At 47.2% G+C, this 27,090-nt stretch overlaps 1 protein-coding gene across 1 annotated transcript; it reads right to left on the bottom strand.

The window, feature by feature from the left end:
• Positions 1 to 1,624: 1,624 nt before the first annotated feature.
• Positions 1,625 to 26,089, bottom strand: EXOSC10 (exosome component 10). Its single transcript, XM_087702637.1, has 25 exons — positions 25,879 to 26,089; positions 23,654 to 23,790; positions 23,095 to 23,218; positions 22,867 to 22,971; positions 21,807 to 21,975; positions 20,998 to 21,109; positions 20,041 to 20,116; positions 19,755 to 19,865; positions 18,389 to 18,532; positions 16,570 to 16,760; positions 15,139 to 15,295; positions 13,749 to 13,897; positions 12,582 to 12,632; positions 12,333 to 12,444; positions 11,103 to 11,153; positions 10,585 to 10,663; positions 9,398 to 9,513; positions 8,287 to 8,379; positions 7,595 to 7,669; positions 6,671 to 6,755; positions 5,940 to 6,028; positions 4,804 to 4,969; positions 4,558 to 4,619; positions 3,199 to 3,275; positions 1,625 to 1,803 (listed from the first exon to the last, which is right to left on the bottom strand). Exons 1-25 carry the CDS (start codon positions 25,993 to 25,995, stop codon positions 1,773 to 1,775), a joined length of 2,679 nt encoding a protein of 892 aa, XP_087558763.1. The 5' UTR covers positions 25,996 to 26,089; the 3' UTR covers positions 1,625 to 1,772.
• Between the last annotated feature and the right edge of the window lie 1,001 nt (positions 26,090 to 27,090).

Below are 27,090 nucleotides of genomic sequence, written 5' to 3'. Positions count from 1 at the left end.
AAGAAGCTTCTTCAACTCAATTCCCAACTGTCCAGGCTTCTTCAACTCAATTCCCAACCATCTAGTCAGAGCTGAAGAAGCTTCTTGGATGAGAAGGAAAATGTCTTTGAAGAAAAAAAAGGCAGATAGTCCAGATAGAATAGGAATGGGAATGGAGATAGGGATAGGAACAGAACAGAATAGAATCTTTTATTGGCCAAGTGTGATTGGACACACAATGAATTTGTCTTTGATGCATATATCTCAGTGTACATAAAAAGACAAGATACATTCGTCAAGAATCATAAGGTACACTTTAGTGATAGTCATAGGGTACAAATAAGCAGTCAAATTGTACTAGGAAACAAAAGCAATATAAATTGAAAGAGACAAGCAACATGGTTATAAGTGGGAAGAGATAGATACTAGGAAGGAAGAGAACAATAATAGTAATACAGTCTTTGTAAATTATTTGACAGTTGTGGGAATTAGTTGTTAAGCAGAGTGATGGCATTTGGGAAAAAACTGTCCTTGTGTCTAGTTCTGGTGTGCAGTGCCCTATAGTGTCGTTTTGAGGGTAGGAGTTGAAACAATTTACGTCCCGGATGCGAAGGGTCTGTAGATATTTTCACAGCCCACTTTTTGACTCCTGCAGTGTCCAGGTCCTCAATGGAAGGCAGGTTGGCAGCCATTGCTTTTTCTGCAGTTCTGATCATCCTCTGAAGTCCGTGTCTGTCTTGTTGGGTTGCAGAGCCAAACCAGGCAGTTACGGAGGTGGAGAGGACAAGACTCCATCATTCCTCTGTAGAACAAAATCAGCAGCTCTTTGGGCAGTTTGAGCTTCCTGAGTTGACGCAGAAAGAACATTCTTTGTTGTGCTTTTTTGATGATGCTTTTGATGTTAGGTTGATGTTCGGTTGTCCCAAATTTGCCTCTTGGAAAAAGCATCTTTGGGACAACCATGACCGGAGGACTGAGACTCTCCAGAGACACTTTGCTCAGGGAGGTTATCTTTCAGCCGTCCCCGAGTTGAAACCTCCCGGAGAATCACCCTCTGTAGCAGGAGAGCCGTCTTAAGAGTGAGACGGTGTACATTCAACCACTTGGATTACAGCACCCATCAGTCTCAGCCAAAAGCCTAACCCTCCGCAGCTTTTCTTGAGGTCTGGGGCCCGCAGTGTGGTTTCAAACCCTGTTTTCTATGCAGGTAGTCCTCGACTTACAACAGCTTGCTTAGTGACAGTTCAAAGTTACAACTACTGAAAAAATTGGCTTGTGACTGGCGACTGGGCCATATTGGTGACAGTTGCTGCATTTTATGTCATTTTATTCTATTTTACACATTTATGAATTAAATTCTATTGTATCTTATCCTAGCACCATTGTATTTTACCTTACCCTTATTTTAAATTGTTTGTATAAGATTTTATGGGTGATATGTGTTTGAAGTTTGTGCTTTGATACGGCCTATAGACTAATCAATATAGCTTATTATTATTCTCTTAATGGGTTTATATGTTCCTTTCCCCCTCACTGTTAGGGAAACTGACTTGAATGTTAATTTAAATAAAGCTAATTTAAACTAAAATAACCATGCCATGCCTAAAGGAGCAAGAGAAGAGAAGCAAAACAAATGAACCATCACTTAATTTAAACTTGCCTTCCTTTCTTTTTCAGGGGAAAGAAAAGCACTTTAATTGTTTAAAAAAACAACACCGAAAACACGTTATCCGTACAAAAAGTGGCAGGAGGTTCTCGATTTTCGCGTCTTCCAAGAACTTTCTTGATCTGTGTTATCTTTTTGGCCAATTGTGCCGAAAACCCCTGTGTGAGGATGATAGAAAGGTAAGAAGAGATCTCAACTGATTAGCAATAGCAATAGCACTTAGACTTATATACTGCTTCATAGTACTTTTACAGTCCTCTCTAAGCGGTTTACAGAGTCAGCCTCTTGTCCCCCAACAATTATTTGACCCACCTCGGAAGGATGGAAGGCTGAGTCAACCTTGAACCGGTCAGGATCGAACTGCTGGCAGTGGACAGAGTTAGCCTGCAATACTGCATTCTAACCATGGCGCCACCACAGTATCTGTCTATCCATCCATCCATCTCTCTCTCCATTGCAATAGCACTTAGACTTATATACCGCTTCACAGTGCTTTACAGCAGTCTCTAAGTGGTCGGTGGCCTCTTGCCTCCGACAATCTGGGTCCTCATTTGACCCACCTCGGAAGGATGGAAGGCTGGGTCAACCTTGAGCCTGGTGAGATTCGAACTGCAGCTAGCAGTTAGCTGAAGTAGCCTGCCGTACTGCACTCTAACCACTACGCCACCTCGGCTCTTAGGTTTAAAGGAGGAACAATTTGAGAATCAGGAATTGCCCAACATTTCCAATTTCACCACAGGGGTGGCAAGGGGTGGCAATAGTGGCATGAGATATTATGGACCCTTATCTGCAAGGTATAGTTAGTCAAATTACAATGGCACTGAAAAATGCAACAACCGTTTTTCATATTTACAACGGTTGCAGAATTCCCCCATGTCACATGATCAAAATTCAGATGCTTGTCAACTGGCATGTATTTATGACGGTTGCAGGGTCCCAGGGTCGTATGATCAAACGAAAGTCAATGGGGAAACCAGTTTCATTTAAGAGCCGTGTTGCTAACTCAACTGCAATGATCCACTTAATAACTGGGGCAAGAAAGGTTGTAAGGTAAAGTAAATGTTCCCCTTGCACATATGTGCTAGTCTTGTTCCCGACTCTAGGGGGTGGTGCTCATCTCCGTTTCAAAGCCGAAGAGCCAGCGCTCTCTGAAGACGTCTCCGTGGTCATGTGGCCGGCATGACTCAACACCGAAGGCGCATGAAACGCTGTTCCCTTCCCACCAAAGGTGCTCCCTGTTTTTCTACTTGCATTTTTTTACGTGCTTTCGAACAGCTAGGTTGGCAGAAGCTGGGACAAGTCACAGGAACTCACTAGGGATTCAAACTGCGAACCTTTCTGATCGACAAGCTCAGCGTCTTAGCCACTGATCCACCACACTCTAAGAACGGTTGTAAAATGGGGCAAATCTCACTTAACAAATGTCTCTCTTAGCAGCAGAAATTTTGGGCTCTATGGTGACCGTACATTGAGGACTATCTGTAGTTCCAATATTCCAGCTGTTTCAGATAGATAGGTAGATAAGATAGTATCTATGTTATAACTCTACCTACCTGTTGGATTTTCCAGCTGTGAAAGACATGCTTTTTGTTCCTGCTGGCTGTTGTGATTTGCTGGCTCCTGAAAATTTCTGGAGGTTGTTTTTTTTGGGGGGGGAGGGCAGGGAATGGGGGGAGAAAAGAGAACAGGGGGAAAAAAGGAGGAATGGTCTGGTTGAAACTTTTGGCAATTCTATTTCTCCTTCCATAACAACAATTATTAGAAACCCATCTCCTGCTTACAATACATTGTCTGGCCAAGCACACACACACACACACACCACCCTCAGAACCACCCATTACAACACCCCTTTAGGTTTCCCCACATCTGAAAGAGCCACAAGAGAACACAATGCACAACACACAGCAAGCCTGATTGTTGTGATCCATAGGCTGGGCTGAAAAGGGCTCTGAAAAGCTGCCCAGAGTCATTGGATACCACATGGATGGCAAATAAAATCCATCCATCCATCCATTCATTCATTCTTTGTGCTAACTTTCTCCTCTGAAGCACCAAATGAGTGGAGGAAACGAGCCAGTTGGGTCTAGAGGTTAAGGCACCAGGCCAAACACCAGGAGGTGATGAGTTCTAGTCCTGCCTTAAGCATGAAAACCAGCATGGATGATTTTGGGCCGTTCCCTTTCTTTCACCCCCATCCACTTCACAGGGATGTTGTTGTGGGGAAAACAGGAGGAGGCAGGAAGATTAATGTACGTTCGCTGCCCTGGGTTAATTATAAAAATAATAAAAGGTGGAACAATAAAAAGTTAAGGTAATGATGATTTAATAGGTGACCAGCTGCTGTGAAGGCTGTAAACTGAGATGATGGAATGAGTCAGCAGGGCTACTGCCACTTTAAGAAGCTGTCTATATAAGGGAGGCCCTGTGAGGGCATCTCTCTCTCTCCCCCTCCATAGTATTATAGTTGAAGATTGATTGATTGCCTGGTCTTGCCGTGTGTGTGTGTGTAGATAGATAGATAGATAGATAGATAGATAGATAGATAGATAGATAGATAGATAGATAGATAGATAGATAGATGAGAGAGAGAGAGAGAGAGAGAGAAGGCAGTGGGAGATCGGATCATATGATGGACCTGTGGGTGTGGGGGGCAAGATCTTGAACTTTCAACTGGGTGGGGGAAAAAACGGGAAGCTTTCAGATTTGGGTTTTCCCGGATGTGCCAACATGTCTCTCTTAATAAATTGGAACTTTGAGGAATACTTTGCCTTGGACTCTGATTTACTTTTGGATGCTATTTGGAATGCTGACACCATTGTTTTGAAAGACAAAACCTCTGCGTACTGTACTTCGCTCCTGGATTGTCTCAAACTAGCAGTCACACTCTGCACACTCTGACAATAAATACATACCTTGTTGCCAGCGGCCTGGATGGCGGGATTAAATTGCCGTGGTGGCTTGGATTTGCTGCTCCCTGAAAGGAAAGGAAAAACCGAAAGGGACACTTTTAGGAAGGAATGTTGGTGCAAAAAGTATCAAGTCCAAAAAGTAACAGAAGACCAGAAAAAACACCAGAGCTGCTTGATGGTTCAGCAACAAAGGGCACACCCAGCCATTGGGCGGTAGCTGAAGAAGCAGAGGAAGGGTGGCTTTCTTACCGGCAAAGACTCGGAAATCGGATTTGCTGTAGTCGAAGGGCGTGAAGCAGCTGGCGGCAGGGTCTGCTTCGGGCTGGGGAGCTTCAGGTTTGGCCTTTTTCCTCTTGAGAGTCTCCGTCGCAGGATTCTGGTCTTCTGCCTCCCGCTTTGGGGTGGCGTGTTCTTGCTAGAAACACAACCAAAGAAAGAGAAAAGATTGCTGCATGGTTTCTCAAGGAGGCAGGACAAATTCTCCTCCCCTATTGTCAAAGCAGAAGCCGGAACTTGACTTCGGCTATTTCGACTGTAACATAGGAGATCCATGCTGGGGAAGAGCCTTCCCAGAAAGGATCAACAGGTTTCGGGTCCTTTCCACACTCTAGGCCAACCTTTCGGACCTCAGGGACCACTAAATTCGTAATTTTAAATCCCGCGGACCACTAATACAGTTTGCCTAATGACCGGCTGGGTGGTCATGTGATTGGGTGGGCGTGACCAACTTGATGTCACTCACATCAAGGGGTGCCTCGCCGTCCTCTACTCACCCCTCCCCTCCCAGCCCCTCCTCACCTGTCCCCCCCCCCAGGCTCCTCGGGGCCCCAACAGGAAGGAGTTGCTGGAGCTAAGCAGCCACCAGGAGAAAGAGTTGGCAAAAGGGCTCAGTTCAAATTGGATCTGACTGAGAAGGAGGCTCAGCAGAAGCATCTCACTGAGGACTAGGAGCACAGGCTTTTCAAGCAGAGGGAAGACCTGCGGGAGTGCAAGGCCAGGTACCGGCGCCTGGAGGCTCAGTGGGCTGAGATGGTCAGCCAGTTCCAGGCCATGATGCAGCCCCACTGGAACAAGGCCCTCTGGTTCTTCACCACTAGCGTTTCCCTCCAGCCTTCGCCCAAAGCCCCCCACCAGGAGGCTGAAGCAGACCCCTAGTTGGAATTTCTGCCCCCCTCTGACCTCCACAAAAAGACCCCGAAGGGGGAGACTCTCTGCAGCAACACAAGCCTTCATTGCACGTATCCATCCCAGGGGCCGTACTTTGAGGACCCCCAATTTAGTGCAATATAAAAAATGCAGAAAATTTTTCTGCAGACCACCAAAATTTTCTCACGGACCACCGGTTGGTGACTGCTACTCTAGATCTCCTCAGCGTTGACACTCACCGCAGCTAACTGGCGAACAGAGACGGTCTCTGTGTCTTTGATCCTGGGCTCCTTCTCTGCAGCCTTCGGGGATGCCTGGGGATCAGAGGCTGTGAAGGAAGGAAGGAAGGAAGGAAGGAAGGAAGGAAGGAAGGAAGGAAGGAAGGAAGGAAGGAAGGAAGGAAGGAAGGGACAGAGAGATTTAAGCCTCGGCCAAACAAATCTGAAATTGCTCTCCATGTTGAGGGAAGGGAGAACTTTCCTCTTGAACGCACAGGGAGCTTTGCTGGATTGCCGCTCAGGATCATTTCACTCAGCTTTGGTGGGAATGGATCACTAACATAAAGCCTCCCCCCATCATCCCTCCCCCCAACACAGGAAGCAACTGCCTACTGCTTATTTCACTGCCGCATTTACTCTTCAAGTAAGATGAGCATCGATGCCCACTTACCTATTCTAGATCCAGGAATTAGGTCACACAAGTAGCTGGCTGGAGCTTTTCTCCGGGCCGGAGAGTTGAAAGGGACATTAGGGGCACAGTTGGTGTTTGTGCCACGCCCCGGGTTATCACACTCCGCATCCCAGCTGGGCTGCTAAGCCACAAAGTTGGGGACCACTGTTCTAGATTGCTACCCCTATGAGTTAGGACTTCTATCCTCCCCCTTAGGGGGATCCTGCATCAGAAGAAGGACCAACGATGCTTTGGGCTCACATTTTTACGAACCGTCACCCACCAAGCCACTCATCCTCACCTGCCTGAAGTTTCTGCTTTACAGGGACTTTCTTTGCTGCCGCCTGGAGCTGGGCCTGGCTGAGGAGCTTCCACCGGTTACTGATCTGAAAGACAAGATGCTGCCTTTGAGAAGCCATCTCCCATGTAGAAACTCAGCACCAAATTGTTGGAAATGTGACCATGAATTAGGCATGTACTACCACATGTGGTAGTCATGCCAAAAAACAAAAGAATATGGGCAGAAAATCCAAAAGTGGCTGATAGAGATAACCGAAGAGGAAATAGAATTCACACTGGAACTATTTCTTTTGGGAATTATAAATAATAAATATAACAGGGGGGTGGGATTTACTTAACAATGCATATTATTACGGCAGCAAGAATGGTCTTTGCCCAAAACTGGAAAAACAGGGAAACTCCACAAGAAGGGGAAATAATTAGGAAAATTCTGACTTGCGCTGAAATGGATAAATTGACATGGGAATTGAAGAATAAAGACAAATCAGAATATTATAAGATAAATTTTATCAACGGTTGGAACAAAAAAGAAAAGACTCAAAATAAGTAATGGCTAAGATTCATAGAACGGAGACCAGAATTATGTATGAAACTATAATAGTGAAAATGTATAAGATCAACACAAAGCAACATGGTTGGAAATAGGATATTTCTATGTTGTAAATACGGAAGAGATCAAATGTTAAAAAGCAGGGTGGTTACAATATATAACTTTATATTTCTCCAGGACGGTTACACTGTGGCCAATGTTTTAATTTGTGTTCAGTAAAAAACTTTAAAAAAAGAGAGAGAGAGAAGCCATCTTCCGCCGGCCAGATCAGCCCTGGCTTTCTCTTGGGGCAGAGAAGGGACAGGAGGCCACTGTGAGATCCGGGGAGCCTCCCGTTGCAACGAACTGGCCATCGGTTTACGAAAATGTTCTTACCTCGTAGATTTTTGAGGACGGGTCCGACTTGGCAGCCTGAGAGATGTGAACGGGGTTGAGCTCTGCTGGCAAATACTAAGCGAAGTAAAAACAACAACAACAGGGACACCTTAGTTATGGAAAGAGTGTGTGGACACACCTACGGGCTGGGCAGTGGTGGGTTCCAGATCCCATCGCCACCGGTACGCTGTGACGGGGCTTGGCGCCCACCACATGCATGCATGTGCACCCACCGCCCTGCGATGCTCCAGCTGCTCGGCGGAGCATTGTGCAGGTGCCATACATTGCGTGCGCAAATGGCCTGGTTGGGTCAAATACAGGTAAGGAACGTGGGCGGGTGGGCCCTCCAAAGCACCGTTCCGGTACAGTGCCTGCTGCTCCCATACCGGCGCGTACCAGCCGGAACACACCACTGGGGCTGGGATATTGGTTAAGGCAGCGGTTCCCAATCTTTTCGGCACCAGGGACCGGTTCCATGGAAAGAGGTTTTTCCATAGACTGGAGGGAGATGTGGTTTCGTCTGCTGCCTGCATCCCACGGATGGAGCTTCACTTGATGGCGAGGTCTGGTTTCTGGCAGGCTGCGGCCCGGTGCCAGCTGGGGACCCTTGAATTAAGGTATGGATTTGCGTCTTCTTTAAATGCCAAATAGTAAGAACCTGGGGGGGAGGGGGGGAGATGTGATTTTTTTACCATTCGAAATGGGTTCTCGAAGGACTCCATGATATGCTGAGCTTTCTGTTGGGCCACGGTTAAGTTCTTGCCATTTTCATTCTCTTCTGGCTCCTGTGGGACCAACAGGAGAAGTTATCATCAGCCCTAATGTGCTTTATGAGCCACGGTGGCGCAGTGGTTAGAGGGCAGTACTGCAGGCGACTTCTGCTGACTGCCTGCAATTTGGCAGTTAAAATCTCACCAGGTGCAGGGTTGACTCAGCCTTCCGGCCTTCCGAGGTGGGTAAAATGAATCCTCCCTCCCTCCCAATGATTAGAATGCAGCATTGCAGGCTGACTCTGCCCACTGCCAGCAGTTCAATCTTGACTGACTGCCTCAAGGTTGACTAAGCCTTCCATCCTTCCAAGGTGGGTAAAATGAGGACTCAGATTGCTGGGGGCAAGAGGCTGACTCTATAAACCTCTTAGAGAGGTCTTGGAAGCACTCTGAAGTGATATATAAGTCTAACTGCTATTGCAATAGATGGATGAATGGATAGATAGGGATAGATGATTGATAGACACACTCACGCCCACGCACAGACGCTGTTGTGCTGCAATAATTAGAACGCAGTATTGCAGACTAACTCTGCCCACTGCCAGCAGTTTGAATCTCACCAAGCTCAAAGTTGACTCAGCCTTCCATCCTTTCGAGGTCAATAAAATGAGGACCCAGGTTGTTGGGGGCAAAAGGCTGACTTAGGCCCGCTTAGAGAGGGCTGTAAAAGCCCCATGAAGCGATTTATAAGTCTTAAATGCTAGTGCTATCTTCCTTCCTTCCCTCCCTCCCTCCCATCAATTCCAGTGGTTAGAATGCAGTAGTGCAGGCTAGCTCTGCCCACTGCCAGCAGTTCGATCCTGACTGGCTCAAGGTTGACTCAGCCTTCCATCCTTCCGAGGTGGGTCAAATGAAGACCAGAGATTGTTGGGGTGCAAATAGGCTGACTCTGTCAACCGCTTAGAGAGGGCTGTAAAGCACTGTAAAGCGGTATATAAGTCTTAAGGGCTACTGCTAATCCTGATGATTCGATCCAGCCCCTTCCCTCTCCTCTCCCCGCAGGGAAATCCTTCTCAGCTTGCCCAAAGCTCACGTTAAAAACACTGATGCTAGCTCTTAACCGGAGACACAGCGGGGGTGGGCCCGTCTGCTCTGACCAAGGCTCCACTTCTGAAAAGAGGCTTGCGTGCTCCAGAGGCAGCCCAGGCCCTTCAGGAAAGGGAGGGAAAGAAGAAAAGAAATTAGGCAATAATAATAATAATTACTTTTTTAAAAAAAACAAACCCATCTCTCCTCCTTGGATACTCTCCAAGATTCTCCACTCCAGTATAATTGCCACACTTTTGATCAGAATTTTGGGGGAGATGATACACCAATGACGGCGATCCTTTTTGTAAAGGCTTGCCAAAATTGTGGAATGAGCCCCACCCACCTGTGCATGCGTGACCCCTCCTGCACACATGCACGCACAATCCCCCTCCCCTTGCGCATGCGCGCACACCCTCCCCAGGCTCTGGAGGCTTTCCTGAAGCCTGGGGAGGACGGAAATGGCCTTCCCTGGCCCTCTGGAAGGCCGAAAATCAGCTGGCTGGCAAATATGACTCCGCGTGTCACCTGTGGCACATGTCCCATGGGTTCGCCATCAGGGTGATATACAATTGGCTAATTTCGGTTGGGGGGGGGGAGACCGAGAAAGGTGAGGCAGAAGAAGAAAATAGGAGGCTCACTCCATCATTTGGCTTTCTGCCTTGCCCACCAGAGGCTTTGCATCAGGGGTGGGTTCCTGCCAGTTCTAACCTCCTCTATAGAAGAGGTTCCACAAATCTATGGTGCCGTTTAGAACCGGTTCCAGCTCCCTCCCTCCCTCCCCTTGCCCGTCCGCACATCATCAAGATGAAGAGCGAGAGGAGGAATTCTGTGAGTTGAAGCCCACAAGTCTTAAAGCTGTCAACTTTGAACACCCTTGGTTTTTTTTTCTTCTAAAGTGTTAGGGATGCGAGGGTCTTGTAACTTGACAGCTTTAAGACTTGCGTGCTTCAAATGCCAGAGTTCCTGAGCCAACATTTTGGTTGCTAAGCAAGAGCGTTGTTAAGTGAGTTTCACCACATTTTACAAGTTGGCCACGCCCACTCGGTCACAGGGTCGGCCAGCCACTCCTACAAAGCAGGGCACCCCTACAGAAATTTGAAACCCACCACTGATTTGCATCCAAGCGTGATCATGATCAAAAGACATTTCATGGGCTAAAGATGCTTCCTCCTCCCCCTTTCCAGAACTTACCGTGATCCATATGGTTGAGTTTCTCGTCCTGGGCACTGTGGGAGCTGTCATGAGGCCCAAACAAATAGTTCTCCGGCTTCTGACAAAACCAAAAGACAGAATAATAGAGAGTTGGAAGGGACCTCGGGGGTCTTCTAGTCCAACCCTCTCCCCCTATTTAGAGACCCTAAATGGCTACCCAGTTTCTTCTTAAAGGCTTCCAATGATGGAGCACCCACAACCGAGGGTAAGTCATTCCATTGGTTTATTGTTCTGTCAGGAAATTTCTCCTTAGTTCTAGGTTGCTCATCTCCATTTTTACAAACAGAGTAGAATAACAAAGTTGGTTCCTATTTTTCTCCTTTCCTTTTTTACGTGCTTTCGAACTGCGAGGTTTGCGAAGCTGGAACAAGTAACGGGAGCTCACTCCGTTACGCGGCGCTAGGGATTCGAACCGCCGGACTGCCGACCTTTTTGACCGAGAAGCTCAGCATCTTATCCCCTGAGCCACCCCAGTTCCAAGATCCAAGATTACATACCTCTAAATTCCGAAAAGGCTCTTTCCTTCTCACGCCAACCGCACATTCTGACTACGAGGGGACAAAGTAAATGAATGAATGAATTAATTAATTAATAAGGAAACTGACCTGGAAAGGAATTCAAAGAAAAAAAATACTGCCTGTATGAACGCTCTCTTCCTTCCTCCTTTCCAGGAGAACGTCCATAAACTCTGCAGGAAAAGAGTCATCTAGAGCAGTGTTTCCCAACCTTGGCAACTTGAAGATGTCTGGACTTCAACTCCCAGAATTCCCCAGCCAGCGAATGCTGGCTGGGGAATTCTGGGAGTTGAAGTCCAGACATCTTCAAGTTGCTAAGGTTGGGAAACACTGCTCTAGAGCAATAATCCCCAGCGTTTTGGGGCTCCAGGGACCAGTTCCGCAGAGAGAGGTTTTCCCGCAGACCGGAAGGGGGCGTGGTTTCGCCCGCTGTCTGCATCCCGCGGATGGGGCTTCGCTTGTTTGCGTGGCCCAGTTCGTGGCACGTGGCTGCCCACGGACCGGAGTTTGGGGACCACTGATCTAGATAGATTTTAAACGCAGGGTTTCCAAACATTTTTCTTTCTTTCTTTTGGCTAGCCACTGTTCTGAGTGAGGCTTCCCAAGAGTCTGTAGAAAATTCCTTGTCCTGACAAAAAATGCTCTAAATTCATTTCCTGTGAATTCTGCTCCTTCACATCCAGCAAAGTCTTTCAAGGGAGGATTTACAGTCACAGACCTTATCTGGCTTGGAGAGCTGCCAGGCCGAGATCTGCAGAACTTGGCCAGGAGTCTCGGAGAGTCACCAACCAATGAAGCGAACTAATTGTCTCCTGCAAACTCCACTCCCCTTTCGCTCCTCTTTTAGTTCCCCTGGGAGGGGCCATTCATCGTCCACCTGTGGCCTTACTCCCAAGTCGATCCCTATTCTTTAGTGATTCCTTTCATCTGGCAGCTCTGTGCATCCGCACACTGGGAACCGGCTCCAGCTGTTCTTCTGCCTCACTGGTGTCTGACTCTGAAGGCAGCTGATAACTGGCATCCGGCTCTGGCCCCCTCTCTGCTTCCGACACAGAGCCCTCATCAGAGCCTTCCCCAGACTCCAGGACTGGCCCATCTTCCTCCCCAACCTCCCCAATGTCCAAATCTGTTGCCATCTCCGCTGAAGGGCCACAACAGCCACTCTGCTCCATTACTTCAATGAAAGAGGCCATTGGTCACACTACCTCTTACCTTTAACAGTGGCATCTCTCGAGCCTGGCCTATTAGGAGATGCATTTCGTTCAGCTGCTGGCGGACCAGAGGTGGAACTGGGTTACAGCAGGCAATGATTCCCTGGGGTTCTCTAAAGGTGCGGACAAGCAGGGAGAGCAGGTTTTGGTGAAGGAATCTTCTTTTGTTTTAACTTACAAAGGGAACAATATCAGCCTTGAACCACCCCATCTTACTCAAGATACCTGCTTGTAGAATCAAGAGACTTACTTGGGCAGCTCCTCAGCTATTTTTAACAACATGTGATTGGGAAGGATGTACCTGCAGAAGAAGTCAAGACAATTCAGATTCAGATGAACAGAATGCGAAGGGACCCTGTAGGTCATCCAGTCCAACCCCATCTAGTCCAACAATAAATAAAGAGTTAGTTGCTTGTCTCGGGGACCTGTTGAGGTCTTTGTCAGCGTCCACATTTGATCAACTGTGGCTAGAGCAGGCCTCTTAAGCTGGTCCTGATAAAATGCAGGTAATCCTCGACTTAGGACCACAGTTGAGCCCCAAAGTATCTGTTGTTCCGCGAAAGATTTGTTAAATGTGAGTTTTGCCCTGTTTTGCAACCTTTCTTGCCACAGTTGTGAAGCGAACCCCTGCAGTTAGTAACCCAATTGTTAAGTGAATCTGGTTTCGCCTTTGACTTCGCTTGTGAGAAGGTCGCAAAAGGGGGACACAGCAATGGTCATAAATATGAACTGGCTGCCAAGCGTCGCAATTTTGATCACGTGACTGTAATGGTTGTAACTGAGAGAAACAGTCATGACACATTTTCAGTGCATTTGTGTGGAAAAAACAGAGTTGGTTTAATGTCAACTGTCCAACTAGCGCACCCAAAACAAGTAAACACACTCTCCTCGGGAGCGTCGAATTCCAAAAAGTAAAACTTTATTGGGTACGCCATTTTGGTACTGAAGAATCAAAGCCAGCTCTCGTTTTCCAACACAAAGGCTTACCTAAAACAATAGCTTCCCTTTCTCCACACCCCTGGGTGATCACGTTGTCCAATTATGAGGCGTCCTTTTGTTATGGGAACAGTCCGCCTCTTTCTCAAGCACCTGCAGTTGTGACCTTGATGGTTTCCAGGCTCTCACAACCCACGGACATATACTCAACACTCCCTCCCGCTAGTTCATTGGCACGTTGAATAGCGAGGTTTGAAAGAAGCAAAGCGGTTCAAGGTACCGACATGCCATTGTAATTTTGGTCACTAAACGAACTGTTGTAAGTCGAGGACTACCTGTATTTGCTCTGCTGGGGGAGTGAGGGGTCCCCAACTCCTCATGGATCTCACCAAGAATTTTTCTCTAATGTAACTATAAAGTCGAAGCAAAACTGCTGGTTTGGTAGAACTCAAGAGAGGCGCCCAGCGGCCATTTTCCTCACCCTGTGCTCTCATCCTCTTGGCGCGCCATCTTGTCCCTCCAGGCGAAGAGCAGCCGGAAAGCTGTGAGTTGCTGGGTGTTCAGGTGCTTTTTTTGCTTGCGATAAAGTTCCAGGTACGAATCGTCTGTGAAGATGGGCTTGGTATATTTCTAATTGTGAAGAGATCCAACACATTTAGTCTGGAAAACATCCAGGGTTTTCCGTTCTAGAGAGTGGGCTACCGAATCACAATCCAGCCATTCCTCTTGAAGACAAAACCAGAGAATGTCCTCTACATACGCACCCCAATATTTATTTTAAATTCCCATTTCTAGGTGGCACATTTGTTTCCTTAAGGTGAATGGATGTCTGTGTATCAAAACTCTAGATAGATAGATAGATAGATAGATAGATAGATAGATAGATAGATAGATAGATAGATAGATAGATAGATAGATAGATAGATATAGACAGACAGACAGACAGAGTTGGAAGGGATCTTGTAGCTCATCTAGTCCAACGCCCGCCCAAGCAGGATTTCTGACAAATGAGAGCCCAGTCTCTTCGTGAAAGCCTCAAGTGATGAAGCTCCCACAACCTCCGAAGGCAACTTCTGTTCCATGGGTTGATTGCTCTCACTGTCAGAAAACTTCTCCTTATTTCCAGGTTGAATCTCTCCTTGGTCAGTTTCCATCCATTGTTCCTTGTCCTGCCTTCAGGTGCCTTGGAAAATAGCTTGACCCACCTCCTCTGTGTGGCAGCCCCTCAAATATTGGAAGACTGCTATCCTGTTTCCCCTGGTCTTTCTCTTCACTAGACTAGCCAGGCCCAGTTCTTGTAACTGTTAGATAGCTAAATAAGATAGATAACATAGATAGATAGATAGATAGAGATAGAGATAGAGATAGAGATAGAGATAGAGAGAGAGAGAGAGAGAGAGAGAGAGAGAGAGAATTAGATAGTGTATGGGTGTCTGTGTACCAAACTCTCTCTCTCTCTCATCATTAGAGGAATATATTTTCCTGTAATGCAGGGGTGTCAAACTCGGTTTCATTGAGGGCCACATCAGGGTGGTGTTTGACCTCAGAGGGCTGGGGAGGCGTGGCCAGCTCAACATCACTTGTGTCGGGGGAATCCGTGGCAGCCTGAGCCAGACTCCCAAGCTGTTTTTGGCTGCAACAGCCTCCTGCAACCCTCTGCCAGCAAAAACGGAGCTATGGCCCTCCCGAGCTCCGTTTTCACTGGCCGAGGCATGGCGGGCTGGTGCTTCGCTGTTTCCAGGGTGACTCCGGGGGCCAGATCTAAGCACTTCGTGGGCCGGATCCGGCCCGCGGGCCTTGAATTTAACACCCCTGCTGTAATGCAACGGCTTCTCTTCTCTGCTTGTGCCAAAGGATAGTTCTGCGTTCACCTTTAAGCAGATGTCCCGGCTTCGCTGCCAAACCACTTGGAGTTGAGTGGGCTGCTCGTTGGCTGCTTCCCAGAGCGCCTCTCTCACTCTGTCGTAGATATAAAGCAAGTAGTGGGTGTCCTCGCGGGCGTAGAGGGCCATTTCTTCTGGCAGCGGACTAGAAAACAAGGCCAGAGAAAAACAGGGTTTGCCCCAAGGATCGTACGTGGATTCTCAAAACATTCCTACTCCCTGCCTCATGTCACAATTTTTTTTTCCGGTCAAAAGTTTTATTTTATTGTTTATGATACATATAATATAATCCAAAGTATACCAGTACATCTTAACAAGCATTTTTCAAGTATTCAATAGTATATCAATTCCTTTTACCATTAAGCCTCTTCAATTTTTATTTGCTCTTCTGCTTTCCGAGGTGGCGCAGTGGTTAGAGTGCAGCACTGCAGGCCACTTCAGCTGACTGCAGTTCTGCAGTTCGGCTGTTCAAATCTCACCGGCTCAGGGTTGACTCAGCCTTCCATCCTTCCGAGGTGGGTAAAATGAGGACCCGGATTGTTGTTGGGGGCAATATGCTGACTCTGTAAACCGCTTAGAGAGGGCTGAAAGCCCTAGGAAGCGGTATATAAGTCGAACTGCTATTGCTATTTCCATATACCGTATTATAGTCTATTTCATCTTCAGCTCTCCTCCTCTCCTTCTCTTCTCCTCCCTCCCTTCCTTCTTCTCTCTGCCCTCTCTCCCTTCTCTACTTCCCCTTGCTCTTTCCCTCTCCTCTTTCCACACCTTCCCTCTCTCCTACTCTTTCCCTCTCTTCTATTTCCTTCTTGTGCCTCCTTTCCCTCTCTTTCCCTCTCTTTATCACCCTTCCATTCTCTATTTTACATGGTGTATTTCCGCCTTTTAGCAAACTCCATTTAGTATCAATGGAATTAATAATTGTATTCTCGAAGAAAAAAGAGAAAAAATATTTTCCCTATTGCTAGTTTTTCTTTTAGAGGTATACCTTTGCACAAATTCCATTTGTCTCCCCCCCCCCCCCCCCGGGGTAACAATCTGTTTTTTGGCCGTAGTGCAAGACAAATTCAAATTTCCCGCTATCCTCATAATGCTGTTACATACTTTTACATCATTAAGCGCCTCTATTTTATCTCATCTTACGATTTTAATTATATATTATTAGGCATATTTCCACCTTTCATCTCCATGTTTCCCCCCCCTCTAATAACTTTCCCAACTAATGTTTTTCTTGTTTGTAACCCGGCATAATCATTTCACCTTCCATTATTAATACATATCAGCCAACCGACTATCTTTATCCACCTTAATTAGTTTACCTTTGATTCTTTTTTGCTTGCAATCCTTTCTATACCATGCACACATATTACATTTCAGTATTAGAGTTAATTCAAGTTCAACCCCAGGGACAAATCTTACCGGATCCTCCAGTCCGCCAGTTGATACTGCTTCTTGCCATCCACGTCGCAATAGAGCTTCAGCAGATGATGCAGAGAATGGCGTCCGAGGTTGAGCAGCCGAGCCGCCTGGTGAGTGTCGAAGATATTCACCAGATAGAGGCCAAAGTCCCTCTGAAGCCACTCCACATCCGAATCAGCACCGTGAAGGACCTGCAGAACCCCCGTCAAGAGAACATGGTGTTGAAAGGACACCTCTTGGCTTCCTATTGGGCTATTGCCTGCTCCAGATTCTGGCAAAGGCTGTTCTGACCGAGGCTTCCTGAGAGTATGAAGCAAACTCCTGGTCCCGACAAAAAACCCTTTTATTAATTGATTGTCAATTCTGCTCATTCAGATCCAGCAAAGTCTTTCAAGGGAGGATTTACAGTCACAGACCTTATCTGGCTTGGAGAGCTGCCAGGCCGATCTCTGCAGAACTTGGCAAGGAGTCTCAGAGAGTCAGGAACCAATGAAGCAAACCAATGGTCTTCTGCAAACTCCCCTCCCCTTTCGCTCCTCTTTTATTCCCTTTAGGAGAGCCATTCATCGTCCACCTGTGGCCTTACTCCCAAGTCGACCCCTGTTCTTTAACTGTTCCCTTCGTCTGAGCACTCTGCGCAAGCACACACTGGGAACAGGATCCAGCTGTTCTTCTGCCTCACTGATGTCTGACTCCGAAGGCAGCTGATAACTGGCATCCGGCTCTGACCCCCTCTCTGCCTCTGACACAGAGCCTTCCCGAGACTACAGGACTGGCCCAGGTTCCTCCCCAACCTCCTCACTGTCTGAATCTGCTGCCAGCTCTGCTGGCAGGCCACAGCAAAGGCTTTTACAGCCCTCTCTAAGTGCTTTACAGAGTCAGCCTGTTGCCCCCAACAATCTGGGTCCTCATTTTACCCATCTTGGAAGGATGGAAGGCTGAGCCAACCTTGAGGCAGTGAGACTCTGATTGCTGTTCTCTTTCAAGGTATCCTCTGAAGCTACGTCTAGTGCCAGGTTTGTGGTCCTTCCTCCCTCTCCTTTTTCCCTTCCTTCCTTCCTTCCTTTCCTTCCTTTTGCTTTCTTTCTTTCTCCCCTTTCTCCTATCCCTCCCCCGTCTCTTTCTTTCTTTCCTTCCTTCCTTTCTTTCTTAGCACCCTCCCACCCCCCATTTTTGGCCTAGCAGGCCTCAGGAAAGACTCCTGGGAGCAAAAACGGACTCCAAATGCTAAAAAAGTTTTAAAAAAGAAAAGTTTCTACCATCGCACAGCACAGTTGATCGTCAGAATTTTTTTTTTAAAACTTTGTTAAGCATGTTTTTACTACCGGTTCAGACAAACAGGACTGAACCGGTAGCATTTCACCTGAAACCTGTTCTCGGTTCCCAGCTCAGCATCCCCTTAGTTGGCTAGTTGTACTTCTCACAAGGTTCAGCTGAGCTTCCTTTCCCCCTCTTCTTCCTTACAGTCCAATCCCCTGCCCCCCATTGCTAATGTCAGTCTGTCAGCTCATGAAGCTTGGATAGGAGAGATGCAGCCATGACAGCAACCTTCAACTTATTTCAGTTCCTTTCACCTCTGCCCCGATGAAAAGTCAACATCCAGATGTTTGCACAGAGGAAAGGGATGCTGATGTTCCAGGGGGCCATGAGTTCCCCATCTCTGCAACCCTGACTTTTGGGAAAACTCTGTGGGCTCAGTGGCAGCCCCCCCATGAAGCCAGAAAGGCTTAATTAACTCCAGAAGGACTACTAGATGGAAAGGGAACCTGCCTGCATCAAATCTGCCTCCTTCTCATCCTTAACTGCCTCCTTTTTTCACCTTGACAATTGCAGGGTCAGTGAAAGTTTCGTTCAAGATGTACAAGTCGCTGCGTAGTTCTAACGGGTCAATGATGAAGTCCTCTGTTCGGGTAGAAATTTGCATCAGGCAAGTCAGCCCCAAGAAACTCCGATAGGAATGGTGCTACGGGAGAGCAACAAAAGTAGGTAATGACAGAGTAGGTAATAAGATAACATACTATCAAGAGTAAAACTTTGGCACTGAATGGGTTACTGTATTTTTCAGAGTACAAGACGCTCCGAAGTATAAGATGCACTTAGCTTTTGGGGAGGAAAACAAAGGGGAAAAAATCTGCCTCTGTCTCCCAGCAATTTGCCTCCTTGCAGCACATAGTCAGTTTCAGTTACAGCACAGCCTGATTAGCACAAGCAACTGATTGTCAGTTGGATCGGCCTCTCAATTGCCATAGCCTATTGCCGCCTCCATGTGCCACATTTTCCGCCCATTCCAGGCGGTGGGGATCAAAATGGGTGGAAAACAGGGCGTGCGGAGGCCGAAAACGAGGTGTGCAGAGGCCGAAAACGGGATGCGGAGGCCAAAAATTGGGCCTGTGGAGGCGGCAATAGGCAATCCCCTGCAGTCTGAAACAGCTGATCGTTGGGAGGCTGATCCAACTGACAATCAGCTGTTTGTGCTAATCAGGCTGTGCTGAAGCTGAAACAGGCTGTTTGCTGTTTGTTGCAAGGTGGCAAATTGCTGGAAGAGGCCAAAGGGTGGGGGATGATGGGTGGGCGGGGCCTCATTTGGTGTATAAGACGCATCCAAATTTTCACCCTCTTTTAGGGGGGTGGGGGAGAGCGTTTTATACTCCTAAAAATATGGTAACTAGAGAAACGAAACTTCTACAGTTCCACTGAAGCTTGTAAGAGCCTGGAAACCTTTCAAGGATGTCTTAGCAGGTGTGAAGAAAGAGGCAGATAGTTCCCATAACAAAGAGAACTTGTGTACTTGATCTATGTGGAAGCCTGGGGGGTGGTTGGCTGGGAAAAATCATTGTTTAATACGATGAATTGGGGGCCTGAGAATCTCAGTTAGTTTTACCATGCATTCAAGAAACACTAAGCTTTCCAGAAACGAAATGGTCCTGGAGTTTTATTGGGATACTCAAGCTGGGATGTTGACACATACATATCCTGCTTTTTAGACTTCACACTTTTCCCAAAGCAGGGATCTTCCCCGCAAAGGGAAAAACAATTAATGACAAATGGAGAATTTTGAAAACACTTCCCCAGTTTAAAGCCCTGCCAGCATTTCTCAAATTTCTGAGAATCCGAATCCCAGCCCCTTGCTTCCCCACCCCCAAAAAAAGCATAAAAGAAAAAAAAGTTGCACTAAAAAGGCTCACCTCCAAATCCAAAGCGAACTCTTTGCAGCCCACCAGCTTCTCGTTCAGGTCCACCAACTCCTCCAAGGTGGAAATGAAGTGGCAGGGAGTCTCCGCCAATGGTCTAAACATCTGGAGAAAGGAAGGAGGGAGGGAGGGAAGGAAGGAAGGAAGGAAGGAAGGAAGGAAGGAAGGAAGGAAGGAAGGAAGGAAGGAAGGAAGGAAGGAAGGAAGGAAAGCATTGTAATTTCAGCTGCAGAGCCCAGAAGGAGCTGAAGGAAGGTGGAGGACTTGGCTCAGCGCTTACCTGGACCTGAGGCTTTTCGAGAAATTCTGCTGGCACTGAAAAATGTTCCAGCTCATACCGATAAGGGTGAACAAACCTGCGAGAATCCAGAAGGACAGTACAATCAGAAACTAAGATTGTGATCCTTAACTAATGAAGAAACCAGCAAATGGTAGCACCAGGAGTAAATAGAACACAACCGAGGTGATAGGTTGATCCTCAAACTTTCTATTAGGATGTCTTGGGACTAAAATGTAATTATTTGAGGTATATACGTAGCTGCCCAGAGTCAGTTATGGGAGATGGGTGACTATATGATTTAAAGAAATTCCCAGAATTCCAAGGACGATGCTGCTTTGAATTTGCTGTAGGTTTTGTGGGAGATCACGAGGAGAAACACTTGGTGCAGATTTAGTCCCAGCTGCCCGTTGAGGTGGATTTTAACGGTTTTAATCATTTTTTTAAAAGCTGCTCAAAGTCTTAATTAATTTAATAAATTAAAATTAATGGTGTCTGTAACACATTTAGCAATAGCACTTAAGACTTATATACAGCTTCACAGTGCTTTACAGCCCTCTCTAAGGGTTTTACAGAATCTTATTCCCAACAATATGGGTCATTTTACCGACCCTGGAAGGATGGAAGGATGCAACCTTGAGCAAATAAGGATCGAACTTCGGATTGTGGACAGAGTTAGCCTGCTATCTTACATTCTAACCTCTGAACCACCATGACTCCTAGACAGCAATAGCACTTAGACTTCACAGCCCTCTCTAAGCGGTTTACGGAGTCAGCCTCTTGCCCTCAACAATTTGGGTCTTCATTTTACGGACCCCTGAAGGATGGAAAGCTGAGTCAACCTTAAGCCGGTCAGGATCGAACTGCCGGCAGTCTGCAAGTCAGCGAAATTAGCCTGCAATGCTGCCTTCTAACCACATCTCTAACCAATGAAATACAATTAAAACTTCCTGTCCTTACATGTCTTGCTCCGTCTGTTGGGTTCTCTGCTGGTGGAGGAAATCAGCCAGGGCTGCGGGGACATCCAGATCTTCCGGACGCTCCTTCCGCTCTTGCCGGCTTTTCAGGAGTGCTGGAGAGAGGGAAACCAAGCGGTAAGGCCCAGCCACCTTGGTGCTCTCAGGATGGCCAATGATCCCCAGCCTGTTGCCTTTGGAAGGAACAGCAAGCCCAGTGGTGAAATCTAATTTTTTTCCCTACCGGTTCTGTGGGCGTGGCTCTGTAGTCATGTGACTGGCGGTTCCAAAGACAGAAACTCACGTTAACATTGTCCTGGAGCAGGGGGTTGGACTAGATGACCTCCAGGTTCCTTCTAGCCCTGGATTGCTGTGCTCTTTCAAGGTATCCTCTGAAGCTACGTCGAGTGCCAGGTTTGTGGTGCTTCCTCCCTCCCTTTCTTTTTCTTTCTGCCTTCCCTCCCTTTTTTCTTCCCTCCCTCTTTCTTCCTTTCTCCCATCCCTTCCTTTTTTTCCTTCCTCCCTCTCTCCCTCCCTCCCTTCCTTTCTTTGCACCCCCAACCCCCAGTTTTTGGCCTAGCGGGTCTCAAGGAAGCCTCCTGGAAACAAAAACGGACCCCAAATGCTAAAAAATAAAATAAAATAAAAGTTCCTACCATCGCACAGCACAGCTGATCGTCGGAACCTTTTTTTTACTTCGTTAAACATGTTTTTACTACCGGTTTGGGTGAACTGGCACGAACCGGTAGCATTTCTCCCGGACACAGTGTAGATCTGTTTGTCTAACCCCGCAGTTTCCCCCTCCCCTCGCACCTTGGGGCAAGGGCCTCAGAGCGTTGGGCTTGACGAAGAGTTTGGCCACAAACGGGGTGTTGGAATTGTCCACCTTCTCGCGGAACTTGAGCTGAGGACGGACAATGTTCTTCGCGTGGAGAAGGCGAAACGTCTCCAGATTCGACCTCGTGCTGGTGTCCCGGTTTTGCTGGGAAACGGGAAATTGGAGGCCAAGATGAGACTTTCATCCAGCGGCGGGTTTCACATTGTTACCACCGATTCGCCGCACCCGCCCGTTTGACGCACATCCTCCCGGCCTTCCATGCATGCACTTTGCTCGCGCATGAGCCTTCCACACATGTGACCGGCCTCAAAAACGTGCCTAAATAGGATGGCGAACCGGTCTGAACCAGCTGAATGCTACCTCTGCTTTCATCCAGTTAGATGCTCTTGGGAAAGTCCCAGCTGATAAAAGCCTAAAATTTCCTCCCCTAGCTCAGGTTTGAAAATACATAACTTTTGAATCACAGAGCCAGTTCATATGCCATGTTTCATCTAACTCTTTTTTTTTTTTTAAATCCTGCCTGGTCAAATTGTCAGCTTGGACCCCTGCAGAACTTAAAACTTTCATCTTCCCCAAACTAGCTGGAGGTGAACTGTAACCTACGGAGGTTACCTAGAGAGAACCATTTTAGGGAAAGTCGGCCTAGAATAGGGGTGTCAAACTCGATTCCATCGAGGGCCGCATTAGGGTTGTGTTTGACCTTAGGGGGGGTGGAGTGGACGTGGCCAGGGTGGTCATGGCCAAGTTAACATCACTCCTGCTGAGGGCACCTGCAGAGGTCCGAGTGCTCTGGCAACTAAATGGGCTCCCGAGCTCCGTTTTCGGCTGGGATGGCCTCCTGCAATCCTCTGCCAGGAAAAACGGAGCTTGGGAAGGCCGTAAGTGTGGGCCAGTCCTCCGCTGTTTCCAGGACAGCCTCATGGACCAGATCTAAGCACCCCGTGGGTCGGATCCGCCCCCCGGGCCGTGGGTTTGACACCCCTGGCCTAGAAGTAAACCCTGCACCTTAATACCCCAAGCAAAAATGAGTCTCACCTTGCGATTCCAGCTAGAGATGATTGTCTTGGGAGGCTGCAGGCCTGTGGGAAGGACCGGCTCCTGGTTCTTTTTTAGTCCGGCAGCTTCGTCCAATAACATGCCCTGAAATGTCAGAGAAGGAAGTTGTGGGGATTGCCGGGCGGATCACGATAAGGAAAAGGGAGAGAGAGAGAGCCACCGAGTAATCCCTTGGGAGCCTTCGCGGAAGGGTGCTGCTACGCTCACCACACGTTCTAAGATGACATCGTTGGCGTCAACCAGCAGGTCGAATTTGTCCTCCAGCTCTGTCACCTTGCTGTGGTCTTGAAGGTGACTCCGGCACCCGTGGTACTGCATCACTTTACTCATGCTAAGGAGAGAGAAAGAGAAAGCGAGAGAGGCAGAGAGAGCGTGAAAGAGAGAGACAAAGAAAGAAAGAGAGAGCCAGAGGGAGCATGAAAGGGAGATACAGAGAAAGAAAGAGACAGAGACAGGCAGAGATAGAGAGAAAGAGAGAGCATGAAAGGGAGATACAAAGAAAGAGAGAGAAATAGAGAAACAGGCAGAGAGGGGGGGGGGAATGGGAGAGAATGAGACTTTAGAAGGCCGTTAATCACTTGTTAGCAGGAAAGGATGCTCTGTGCAGGAAGACAAATGCTTCCGGACCCACGCAGGGCAATTTATGTTCCTCTCTGGGTGTCATGGCGTCATTTAATCTGGGCAATAGACCAAATGACTTGCAGACAGAGCTCCCTTTCTGCCTCTCCTTGGCGTTTGACGCTGGAATCTATTTGTAGAGACTCACCACTGCAGCAGCCTTCCCCCTTGCATTTCGCAGTAGGCCTGGAACCCCGAGAAGCTGCGGTAGAAATCGTACTCATCTCCGGGCTGAGGGAGGCCAGACGAAGCCTTGGTAGCTGAGACCACCGTGCCAAGGGCATGCTGGAGAAGAATGGGATGATTGCAAGAGTTACGCATGGAATATTTCTCTAGCCTGCCTTTTTTTAATCATCGTAATCGTTTGGCCTTTTATGGTGTGTGTCCCATCAAAGCAGATACAATACAATACAATAGCAGAGTTGGAAGGGACCTTAGAGGTCTTCTAGTCCAACCCCCTGCCTAGGCAGGAAACCCTATACCTTTTCAGACAAATGGCTATCCAACATATTCCTAAAGACTCCCAGTGTTGGGGCATTCACAACTTCTGGAGGCAAGCTGTTCCACTGATTAATTGTTCTCACTGTCAGGAAATTCCTCCTCAGTTCTAAGTTGCTTCTCTCCTTAATTAGTTTCCACCCATTGCATTCATTCATTTCATTTCATTTTATTAGCATTTATAGCTTCTTGCTTCTTGTTCTACACTCAGGTGCCCTGAAGAATAGCTTGACTCCCTCTTCTTTAGGGCAACCCCTGAGATATTGGAAGACTGCTATCATGTCACCCCTAGTCCTTCTTTTAATTCAACTAGACATACCCAGTTCCTGCAACCGTTCTTCATATATTTTAGTCTCCAGTCCCCTAATCCTCTTTGTTGTTCTTCTCTGCACTCTTTCCAGAGTCTCCACATCTTTTCTACATCGTGGCGACCAAAACTGAATGCCGTATTCCAAGTGTGGCCTTACCAAGGCATTATAAAGTGATATCACCGCTTCACATGGTCTTGATTCTATCCCTTATAAATCCAATAAACCAAACCAAACCTCTATTTATGCAGCCTTGGACAGTGTTGGCTTTTTTGGCAGCTGCTGCACATGGCCGGCCCATATTTAAATGGTTGTCCACTAGGACTCCAAGATCCCTCTCACAGTTACTACTATTGAGCAAGGTACCACCTATACTGTACATGTGCATTTCGTTTTTGTTGCCTAAATGTAGAACATTACTCTTTTCACCGTTGAATTTCATTTTATTAGATAGTGCCCAATGTTCAAGTTTGTCAAGATCCTTCTGTATCTTAAGCCTGTCTTCTGGAGTGTTGGCTATTCCAGCTAGCTTGGTGTCATCTGCAAAGTTGATGAGTTTCCCATTTATTCCCTCATCCAAATCATTGATGAAGATGTTGAAGAGTGCTTGGCCTAAAACAGAGCCTTGGGGTACTTTACTGCATACTTCCCTCCATGTAGATGCAGTTCCATCCAAATCCATCCCCACCGGAAGGAAAGAAACTAGAGGCAGTTTGGGACTTACAGCAGTTCATTTATGACCGAAGTTACGACGGCACTGAAAAATGTGACTTCTGACTGTTTTTCACACTTACAACCCCTATGGGCACGAGAGCAACATTCAGACCCTTGGCAATTGACTCATAATTGTGACAGTCTCAGTGTTCCAGGGGTCACGCAATCCCCGTGACCTCCGGAAGAAGCAACAGTCAATGGGGGGAGCAAAGTCATTTTTTGGGGGGGGGGACCAGATTCACAAAAACTGTGTTACTAACTTAACAACTGTGGTTGCTTCATTTAACAACCGTGTCAAGAAAGGTCGTAAAACAGGGATAAAACTCATTTAACCAATGCTAAATGCTATTTATGTTTATGAAACATTGGGAAAATGATGAAGGATTATGGAAAGAGACTAATATTGTTGAAATTGGAAGATTTGATGTATACACATGTATTTGCATGAGTATTGTTTATGTGGTTTGAAAAAGAGTTGACCCAGTCAATGTACAGTTCATAAAATGTGTCTATTTATGTTGGAAAAAAATAAATTAAAAATTGAATGGGAAAATATCCCAGGAACTTGTAGAAAAAGCTTCTAACAATTTCTGCAGCCAGGATCAATCAGATAAGACAGGTTTGTCCAAATCTCCTTATTTCCATTGCCAGAGGCTTGCAAAATAAAAAATAAAAAAGCCTAGTCTTTTTTTTTCTTTTTTACTTTGCGCGCGCTTTTAACATAATTTATTCTGGCACTTTTAAAGTTAGATTTATATTTGTATTTTACGTCAGAACGTGGCGGCAGCATTGGAACTACAACTCCCGGCATGCTCAAGAAACCAAAGCGCATGCGCGCCTCCCTTCCCAATACCTTCACGAAGGAATCTGCGTCTTTAAACCCCGGCAGCACCATCGCCGCGCCGCTGTTTTCCATCGCCGGCGCCTCGGAGGAGTTTCCTAAGCCCTTGCCGCTCTCCGCCGTCGCCATGGCCCACCAAGGTCGAGGCCCACCGCGCTACCGTCACAGGCCCCCCTCGCAAGCAGCCACCATACTAGGCAGCAGAGCCACGGCGATCCCCAGCACAAGCGAAATCTCGCGTTTTCTTGCGCTCTCTCTCTTCTTCCCGCGAGATTTCGTCCCAGCGCGATCCAAAACGTTCAGACCGCAGTGTCTATGGCTGAGGTCCCCAAACTTGACAACTTTAAGACTTGTGGACTTCAACTCCCAGAATTCTATCTGGCTGGGGAATTCTGGGAGTTGAAGTTCACAAGTCTTAAAGTTGCTAAGTTTGTGGACCTCTGGTCTATGGAAATTCTCAGTCTTTCAGGTCATGGTTGTCCCAAAGGTGTTCTTTTTTTCAAGAGGCAACAGGACTTTCTGGTTTTTTCGCTTCTCATCCAATAAGCTTCTTCAGCTCTGAATGGTCAGGTTTGGTTTGGTTTAATTTATTTGTATGCCGCCCTTTTCCCTGAGGGGACTCAGGGCGGCTCACAACTCAAAAAAGGGGGGGGAATACAAACAGAGTTACAAAAACATCGAAACCATACATAGTTAAAAAACGCAACAATCATACCATTCGAGATAGGGGCAGCGAATCTTTAGCCCCAGGCCTGTCGGAACAGCCAGGTTTTAAGGGCTATGCGGAAGGCCTGGAGGGTGGTGAGGGTACGAATCTCCACGGGGAGTTCGTTCCAGAGGGTCGGAGCAGCCACAGAGAAGGCTCTCCTCCGGGTAGTCGCCAGTCGACACTGGCCGGCTGATGGAATTCGGAGGAGGCCTAGTCTGTGGGATCTAATTGGTCTAGTGGAGGTAATTGGCAGTAGGCGGTCTCTCAAGGTTTTACACAGCCTTTTTTCAGTGGGTTGTGTTTCCTTCGCCCTCTTTAACAGCGTTGTTAGAAGCATCCCTTTATGGATAGAGAAAGGCAACTGATTGGTTTCTGCTTTCCTCGTTCTATAATTCTGTAAGTATAGCATATAGAATAACTTTATTGTCACTTTAAATGTACGCTGATCGGCCTACATTAAAATGAAATTTCATTGCATACAGCTCTCAAAGTTTAGGAGCCATTGCATGATGTCA

The sequence above is a fragment of the Thamnophis sirtalis genome, unplaced genomic scaffold (genome assembly GCF_051295495.1).
Source record: "Thamnophis sirtalis isolate CommonGarterSnake01/CBP01778 unplaced genomic scaffold, rThaSir2_p1.2 scaffold_15, whole genome shotgun sequence".
NCBI classification, from domain to species: Eukaryota; Metazoa; Chordata; class Lepidosauria; order Squamata; family Natricidae; genus Thamnophis; species Thamnophis sirtalis.
Note: the sequence above shows the minus strand (reverse complement) of the source record. Positions and strands in the feature narration are given on the sequence as shown.